The sequence below is a fragment of the Heloderma suspectum genome, chromosome 1 (assembly GCF_057233095.1).
Source record: "Heloderma suspectum isolate Gila_16-S chromosome 1, 16-S_ref, whole genome shotgun sequence".
In the NCBI taxonomy this organism is placed as follows: domain Eukaryota; kingdom Metazoa; phylum Chordata; class Lepidosauria; order Squamata; family Helodermatidae; genus Heloderma; species Heloderma suspectum.
In genome coordinates this window covers 9292663-9302263 of record NC_139458.1, presented here as the reverse complement: position 1 = coordinate 9302263, position 9601 = coordinate 9292663, and the positions used below count along the sequence as shown (strand labels likewise).

The 9601-nt window shown below is 45.5% G+C and overlaps 1 protein-coding gene across 6 annotated transcripts in view; it reads right to left on the bottom strand.

Moving 5' to 3' along the window:
• Nucleotides 1-45: 45 nt before the first annotated feature.
• The window catches only part of LGALS3 (galectin 3), a 35881-nt gene continuing 26325 nt past the window's right edge, over nt 46-9601 (bottom strand). For all 6 annotated transcript variants that reach the window (XM_084835249.1, XM_084835210.1, XM_084835200.1 and 3 more), the window contains 2 exons: nt 4063-4231; nt 46-2008 (listed from right to left, as the gene is read on the bottom strand). In XM_084835249.1, coding sequence (XP_084691375.1) covers nt 1853-2008; nt 4063-4231 — 325 coding nt within the window. In that variant the 3' untranslated portion in view covers nt 46-1852. The remainder of the gene's footprint in view (nt 2009-4062; nt 4232-9601) is intronic.

Sequence of the window (9601 nt, the reverse complement as noted above, 5' to 3'; positions counted from 1 at the left end):
CCCTTAATTATTTCAATCAGGATTTAAATCGGCAAGAAAAAAAGGCTGACTTAATTTATATAAACTTGATCCTATTTCGTAAACAGTGGTGCAGCTCTGACCAGTGAACCATGTAATCTACATCTTGTGCATTAGTTATACCATTTCAGTACAGCCAGGCACTGAATCTTTGTCTCACTGTATACATTTTGCACACTTTCCTTTTTCACCCATAGAGGGAATGTCCTTAAAACCTCCTGTTGTATCCAACTATTTCTGCCTGCCACTGCTGCTGCTTTCCCCCTTTTCCCTACCTGTCCCCAGATGATGGAGTTGTTTGGGAAGGCTAATATGTAGTCATAATTGCCTTCACTTGTGCTAAGGATGTTTAGTGGCTGTCAGTTGTTGATTGCAGTAGCAGGACAACTCAGCTTGAGTGGAGGCACGGAAGGGTCTCTGGTGGTCATGGGCTACGCTCCTTCAGAGGAGCTGGGGGAGCAGGGCCTATGGGAGGAGGGAGCAAGAGTCCAGGAAAAGAGTGGTGGTCTAGAGGAAATGCCAAAACAGTGGTGCATATGACTGAGCTACAAAGGTGAGAAGCTAAATTGATTTGAAAGAACTACTCAAACCAAATCACATAAAAGGACAGTTGCACTCAAATGGTTAGGGGCCTACTGGTTTCTATCATTGCACTGGTCGCCCTAGTCTCAGAGGAACAAGGGCTATCCAGTTTCTGTTCCAAGACCATGCCCCAATCCTGTGCCTCCAACCACTGCAGTGGGCTTAGTATTTGCTACAGCTTTAGTGGGGCTTAAACAACACTGGCTTCTTGGATGGCATCCCCTGGATTCATGTCACACTTGAATCCAGCCTCTGCTTCCCCAGTTGAATACATAAGGCTCATAACTTGCCCTTGTTGATCGAAGAAGGTGCCGCCCTCTCTACCCTCACTCTTCTATTGCTATGCAAGATAACTGGTCAATTTCAGTGACTGAGAAGAGGTGATAATACCCCAAGTAGGGCCAACAAGAGAGCCATCAGGGCAGGGATCTAAAATTGCATGACTTTCAACTTGTGAATGGCCACTAGCTTGTACGGATCTTTCATCAGGAAACTGAACTCTGGGAGCCTGGTTTGGCTGAAGCATGGGGTAAAAATGCTGTCAATAAGCTGGAAATGTTTGGGATCTCCAGCGTGCAAAACAGATGCTGAGCTATGGCCCCTCCTACCCTCTCAGCAATCAGTTGTCAATGCTTGCATTCCTTGCTATATTTGACTAGAACAACCTTCCCCAACCTTGTGCCCTCCACGGATTTTGGACTTCGCTTCCCATCAGCCCCAGCCAGCATGGCCAATGGTCAGGAATGCTTGGAGTTGTAGTCCAAAACTTCTGGAGGGCACCAGGTTGAGGAAGGCTGAGCTAGAAGATATAATGATGTTTTGGACCAAAAGAAATGAAAGTTCTCTGCATGCAAGTACCTCTAGAGTTTGCATAATTCAATTCTTCAGGGCACAGGGATAGCACAGAAACCCTGACCATGCACTCCTGCACAGCTCCATCCCAAATCCAGCATCAGAATTCTCCATTTATTGCTCACACCCCAACCATAAGGGCTAGCAACTTGCCAGAAAAAGAAATGAAAGCCAAGATGCTTGAGATGCTAAACTGCACATTTACCAAAAGGTCAGGACTCCTGCTTATAACTGTGTGCATAACCATAAGATGACAACCTGCCTTAGTGGAACTGGTCCTACATTTTATTATTAATCTTTGCCTTACAAAGTTAATCCAATCAGACCTCTTTTTAAAAAGAAAAGAAAAAAAGCAGCTTTTTTTTAAATGCAAAGAGTGCTGGTTTGCCGAAGGCAGGGGTTAGATCATGGCCGGTATGACACTGGTGAGGGTGACGTCGCCTATGATGGACAGCATGGTGATCTGGTTCAGCTCTTTTATGCGATGGCTGTACTGCAACAGGTGAGCATCGTTGACGGCTACCTTCAAATGATCCTGTTCACACAGAATGTGGATCTGTAAAAAGGACAGGTATTAAACACTTTAAAAGTACTGAAAATAATTGTGGGGCTGGGGGAAGGTCGTGGATACAGACAGCCCAATGCCTGAATTCTTCGTGGACCTTTAGGGTGACGGCTTTAGCACACTTCTAGCATCTGGTGCCTTCCACTGTAATGTGTTTCCAGAGCTGTAGCTGTGTTAGGCTGTTGCGGCAATAACAATAAAGAGTCCAGTGGCACCTGAAAGGCTAACACATTTTATTATAGCCTGAACTGTCATAGACTAGAGCTCACTCCACCTTAGTGGAGCTGAGATGATGATGCAATTACTGCTGCTGTGAAGGATTATTTTGCAACTTTTAAAAGCTCTACTTGAATCACCATAGACCAGCCTTCACCAACATGGCGTTCTCCAGATGTGTTGAGTTGAATATCCAGCACATCTGTAGAATGTGGTTGGGACGTACGTTGTACATTGCCATTTTACTTCAGCCTTTACATTTCCCCACTTTTTAACACACAAGTAATTAATAGAGATTTATATACCACTTTTATACGTTTTACACCCATCTCACTAAATGTATCTGATGAAGTGGGTTCTAATCCACAAAAGTTTATGCTGTAATAAAATGTGTTAATCCTGAAGGTACCACAAAACTGTTTTTTCTATTCTCTGATGTCAAGATCAATTCTCATAGGAATTTTTGCATGTGGAAAAGTCAGTTGCAGTTGTGAATACAGTTCCAGGTACAGGATGCCATGATTAGGGATTTTACTATATACATGTTTACACTAAATCCCACAAATTGCAGCACTAGTTGAAGAGGATATAACTTATGGGGCAGAGTGTTGTTAGCCTTCATGCTCAGTACTAGATGCATAAATATTCAGCACCAGATAAGTGGAAAACAGGTACTGAGTTGACAGACTTCGGAACTGCACATTTGAGGCCAAAGAAGATACACACTTACTGTGCTCTGAACACTGTAAAGAAGAAAAGGAAAAGTGCATGCACATGCACATACGCATACACAGACATGCACTTTTGGGCTTCCCAGGGACATCTGGTTGGCCACTGTGGGAAACAGGATGCTGAAGTGAATAAGCCTTTAGTGTGAGCCAACAGGGCTCCTTTTTGTTCTTGCTATTAAGACTACTAGGGAACACTTGGGCCAGAGCGCACAACATTTTTAAACTCCAGATGTTGCTGATGGAACCATGGATGTTAATAAGTAGCAGATATGAACTGCCTCAATCTAGGAGCTGAACAGAAAGAAGCAGGGAGCTTCACAGCTTAAATGAAACACAATGAAAGGGCATTTTTGGTAGACTCAGGCTTAAGAATCCTAGAAGAGTAGGGCTGGAAGGGGCCTACAAGGCCATCGAGCAAAACCCTGCTTGTAGTCAGTTGTCTCCATCCTACACTGTAACAGTCAACACTGGCACAATGGATTCCCCCCTCCCTCCTGCAGCCCCCCCCATAACCCCCCAAATCTGTTCTGGGAATTGGGGGACCCGCTGGAACACGTGGGGGAGGAGGGGAAGAGAGCTTTGGCTATTGGGCGGTATAGAAATGAAATAATACATAAATAAATAAGCAAGCAAGCAAGCAAGCTCCTGTTAAATGCGTGGACGTCACTCGCATAACTGTACGTAGCCCTTGGACTGGGGTGCAGAACCAACGGCCACATCCCGTTTTGGAGAAGCTTTCAGGGGGGTCCCTTCCAGTAGTGGGTGGGCCTGAAGGCAAAAGGGGAAGGGCCAAAAATACCAGCTTGTTTTAGCTTAAAGCTTTTACTGCTTGTAACTAAGGCTTAGGAGAGTCATTCAGCCTTTTAGAATGGGGGAAAACTGAACAAGAGCTGGGAACCAGCAAATGGCAGGTGGTCTAGGAAAGGGGGCGGGGCCAGGGGAAGGGGGCACAGCCATATGGGGAACCCTGGAGGGCTGGATGTAGCCCCTGCACTTAGGTTCCACACCACTGCCTTAGATGTTAGACTTGGGTAAGATCAAACTGATCTTGCGATATTTACATGAATGAATTGCAGCCAATCCTTCCATGATTTTTACCTTGAAAGGTTTGCCAGCCTCAAATGGGAACCAGGGAGCTGTCCGCTCTTCCTTCCCCCAGGCATTTTGGACCTTGGTGTTGCACACAATCACTTTCTTGTTGTCCTCATCGAAGCGGGGGTTAAAGTGGAAGGCAATGTCATTGCCTTTCTTCAAGTCCACTTGAAATCTGCAAAGAGCAGGGAGATAGCCTGATGTTCCAGAGGAATGTTGCAAAATCTGACTTAGTTTTAAAAAAGCATGAAGTGAGAATCATTTAGATTAAGATCGTTATTAAGTGCATTAGGGTGTTCCGACATCTCCATCACTGTTATTTTGTAATTCCAGAAAGAAAACTCACTGGACCCCCAATGATCATGGATAAAAAGAAACTGTGCTAAAAGTACACCTAGTTCTGCAATCTGATTATTGTTTTATAATACAATATTTATAATACAATATATAATAATACTGTATTACTTATCCCACCTTTTCCCCCCTTGCAAGGAACCACTTGCAAGTTAGACCACTCCTGAAAAAGCCTAACCTGGACCCAGAGGATGTTAACAATTATAGGCCAGTGGCCAACATCCCCTTCCTAGGCAAGGTGCTTGAGCGGGTGGTTGTAGGACAGCTCCAGGCACTGTTGAATGAAACGGATTATCTAGATCCATTTCAATCAGGCTTCAGGCCTGGTTTTGGAACGGAAAATGCCTTGGTCGCCCTGTGGGATGACCTCTGCCGGGAGAGGGACAGGGGGAGTGCGACCCTGTTGATTCTCCTGGACCTCTCAGCGGCTTTCGATACCATCAACCATGGTATCCTTCTGGATAGGTTGTCTGGGTTAGGAGTTGGAGGCACTGCACTACAGTGGTTCCGCTCCTACCTGGATGGCCAATTCCAGAAGGTGGTGCTGGGGGATTATTACTCTGTGCCATGGGGTTCCACAGGGCTCTATTTTATCCCCCATGCTGTTTAACATCTACATGAAACCACTGGGGGAGGTTATCCGGAGGTGTGGGCTGAGGTGCCATCAATATGCGGATGACACCCAGCTCTACCTCTCTTTCTTATCAAACCCAGGTGAGGCAGTGGCTGTTCTGAACCAGTGCCTGGGCATGGTAATGGACTGGATGAGGGCTAATAAACTGAAACTCAATCCAGACAAGACCACCACTGTTAGTGGGTGGTTCGTCTGCCCGGCTAGGTGATATTCAACCTGTTCTGGAGGGGGTTGCACTCCCCCTAAAGGATCAGGTTCGTAGTTTGGGGGTGCTCTTGGATCCAGAACTGTCACTTGAGGCACAGGTGAACTCAGTGGCACGGAGCACTTTTTATCAGCTTAGGCTGGTATACCAACTACGCCCTTATCTGGACAGAGATAGCCTAGCTACAGTTATCCACGTTCTGATAACTTCTCGTCTGGATTACTGCAATGCGTTATACGTGGGGCTGCCTTTGAAAACGGTCCGGAAACTTCACCTGGTCCAAAATAGGGCAGCAAGATTGTTAACAGGGACTGTCCTGCGAGCTCATATTACGCCAGTACTTTTCCAGCTGCACTGGCTGCCAGTCCATTTCCGGGCCCGATTCAAGTGCTGGTGTTAACATTCAAAGCCCTTAACGGCTTGGGGCCAGGTTACCTGAAGGATCGCCTCCTCCCATATGTGCCTGCCCGGACCTTAAGATCATCATCAGCGGCCCTGCTCCGTGAGCCCCTGCCAAAGGGAGTGAGGCGGGTGGCTACTAGGAGGAGGGCTTTTTCTGTTGTGGCACCCCGGCTCTGGAATGAGCTCCCTAGTGAGGTTCGCCTGGCGCCTACATTGTACCCCTTTCGGCGCCAGGTGAAGACCTTTTAATTTTCCCAGGCATTTTAGCATTTTAGCTTTCTAAATTTTTATCTTTGCTGTTTTAAATCTGTATTTTAAACTCCTGTACTGCTGCTAGGTTTTATTGTGGTTGCATTGTTATATTGTGGCTTTCATGTTCTATATATTTTTAATTGTTTTATTGTGTGTTTGGTTTTAATTTTTGTGAACCGCCCAGAGAGCTTCGGCTATTGGGCGGTACAGAAATGAAATAAATAAATAAATAAATCACCCAGGGCAGCTTACGCAGGCCTCCTTCTCCCCATTTTTATCCTCACAACAAGCCTGTGAGGTAGGCTAGGCTGAGAGCCAGTGACTGGCCCAAAGTCACCCAGTGAGATTCATGGCCGAGCAGGAACTGGAACCTGAGTCTCCTGAACCCCAGTCTGACACTCTAACCACTACACCACACTAGCTCTCAATATAAAGTACATTTTAAAAATCTGCATAGATCTGCTTGCTTTATTCAATTCTACTAGTTGTGGGGGAGAAAGGAAGCTATTATGAACACTGAAAGCATTCGTGTATTGGAGTATGGTTATTTCATTAACCAGCAGCAGGTGGCGCAGGTGCGATACTTAAGTTGCCTGTAAGGGACACTTTCCCCTTCATGGATCACTGCCTTGTTGTGGCGAAGGGGCTTGCGTAACTCAGTGAAGCCATAAGCTATGCCGTGAAGGGCCACCCAAGACGGACAGGTCATGGCAGAGAGTTCTGACAAAATGTGGTCCACCGGAGAAGGAAATGGCAACCCACTCCGGTATTCTTGCCAAGAAAACCCCATGGAACGTATCACAAGGCTAAAAGAGATGACGCCGGAAGATGAGCCCCTCAGGTCGGAAGGTGTCCAATATACTACGGGGGAAGAGCAGAGGGTATTTCCAAGTAGCGCCAGAAAGAGTGAAGCGGCTGGGCCAAAGCCGAAAGGACACTCAGCTGTGGATGTGTCTGGTGGTGAAAAGAAAATCCAATGCTGTAAAGAACAATATCGTTTAGGAACCTGGAATGTCAGATCAATGAATCAAGGTAAGCTGGAGGTGGTCAAACATGAGATGGCAAGATTGAACATCGACATCTTGGGAATCAGCGAACTAAAATGGACAAGCATGGGCGAATTTAATTCAGGTGACCATTATATCTACTACTGTGGGCAAGAATCCCTTAGAAGAAATGGAGTAGCACTCATAGTCAATAAAAGGGTGGGAAAAGCAGTACTGGGGTACAATCTCAAAAACGATAGAATGATCTCAGTACGAATCCAAGGCAAACCATTCAACATCACAGTCATTCAAGTCTATGCCCCAAACACTAAGGCCGAAGAAGCTGAGGTTGATCGGTTCTATGAAGACCTACAACTCCTTCTAGAACTAACACCCAAAAAAGATGTCCTCTTCATCATAGGGGATTGGAATGCCAAAGCAGGAAGTCAAGAAATCACTGGGATAACAGGCAAGCATGGCCTTGGTGTACAAAATGAAGCAGGACAAAGGCTAATAGAGTTTTGCCAAGAGAACACGCTGATCATAGCAAACACTCTTTTCCAACAGCACAAGAGGCGACTCTACACATGGACATCACCAGATGGTCGATATTGAAATCAGATTGATTATCTCCTTTGCAGCCAAAGATGGAGAAGCTCTATACAGTCAGTAAAAACAAGACCTGGAGCTGACTGTGGCTCAGATCATGAGCTGCTTCTTGCAAAATTTCAGCTTAAATTGAAGAACGTAGGGAAAACCACTAAACCATTCAGGTATGACCTAAATCATATCCCTGATGAATATACAGTGGAGGTGAGGAATAGATTTCAGGGATTAGACCTGACAGAGAGCCTGAGGAACTATGGAGGGACGTCCGTAACATTGTTCAGGAGGCAGCAACGAAATCCATCCCAAAGAAAAAGAAATGCAAGAAAGCCAAGTGGCTGTCTGATGAGGCTTTACAAGTAGCTGAGGAAAGAAGGGAAGCGAAAAGCAAGGGAGAAAGGGGAAGATATATCCAACTGAATGCAGAGTTCCAGAGAATAGCAAGGAGAAACAAGAAGGCCTTCTTAAATGAACAATGCAAAGAAATCGAGGAAAACAACAGAATGGGAAAGACTAGAGATCTCTTCAAGAAAATTGGAGATCTCAAGGGAACGTTTTATGCAAAGATGGGCATGATAAAGGACAAAGAAGGCAGGGACCTAACAGAAGCAGATGAGATTAAGAAGAGGTGAAAAGAATACACAGAAGAACTATACAGGAAAGATCTGAATGTCCCTGATAGCCATGATAGTGCGGTCACTGAACTTGAGCTGGACATCCTCGAGAGTGAAGTCAAGTGGGCCTTAGGAAGCATTAGTAACAACAAAGCTAGCGGAGATGACAGTATTCCAGCTGAGCTATTTAAAATCCTAAAGGATGATGCTGTTGAAGTGCTGCACTCAATATGCCAACAAATTTGGAATACTCAACAGCGGCCACAAGACTGGAAAAGGTCAGTTTACATTCCAATTCCAAAGAAGGGCAATGCCAAAGAGTGTTCAAACTACCGTACAATTGCGCTCATTTCACATGCCAGCAAGGTGATGCTCAAAATCCTACAAGCTAGGCTTCAGCAGTATGCGAACCGAGAACTACCGGAAGTACAAGCTGCGTTTCGAAGAGGCAGAGGAACTAAAGATCAAATTGCCAACATTCGCTGGATCATGGAGAAAGCAAGCGAATTCCAGAAAAACGTCTATTTCTGCTTCATTGACTACGCTAAAGCCTTTGATTGTGTGGATCACAACAAACCCTGGCAAATTCTTAAAGTGATGGGAGTACCAGACCACCTTACCTGTCTCCTGAGAAACCTGTATGAGGGTCAAGAAGCAACAGTAAGAACCAGACATGGAACAACCGAGTGGTTCAAAATTGGCAAAGGAGTACAACAAGGCTGCATATTGTCGCCCTGCTTATTTAATTTATATGCAGAGTACATCATGAGAAACACCGGGTTGGCTGAATCACAGGTCGGAATTAAGATTGCCAGGAGAATTATCAACAACCTCAGATATGCAGACGATACCACCCTAACGGCAGAAAGCGAAGGGATCTAAAAAGCCTCTTGTTGAGGGTGAAAGAGAAGAGTGCAAAAGCTGGTTTGAAACTCAACATTAAAAAAACTAAGATCATGGCATCTGGCCCCATCACTTCCTGGCATACAGAAGGAGAAGAAATGGACGCAGTAACAGATTTTATTTTCTTGGGTTCCAAGATCACCGCAGACGGTGACTGTAGCCATGAAATTAAAAGACGCTTGCTCCTTGGGAGGAAAGCTATGGCAAACCTAGACAGCATAGTAAGAAGCAGAGACATCACCTTGCCGACAAAGGTTCGTATAATCAAAGCTATGGTTTTCCCAGTAGTAACGTATGGCTGTGAGAGCTGGACTATAAGGAAGGCTGAGCGCCGAAGAATTGATGCTTTCGAACTGTGGTGCCGGAGAGGACTCTTACGAGTCCCCTGGATTGCAAGGAGGTCAAATCAGTCAATCCTAAAGGAAATGAACCGTGACTGCTCATTGGAAGGACAGATGCTGAAGCTGAAGCTCAAATATTTTGGCCACCTAATGCGAAGAGAAAAGTCCCTGGGAAAGACCCTGATGCTGGGAAAGATTGAAGGCAAAAGGAGAAGGGGACGGCAGAGGATGAGATGGCTGGATAGCAT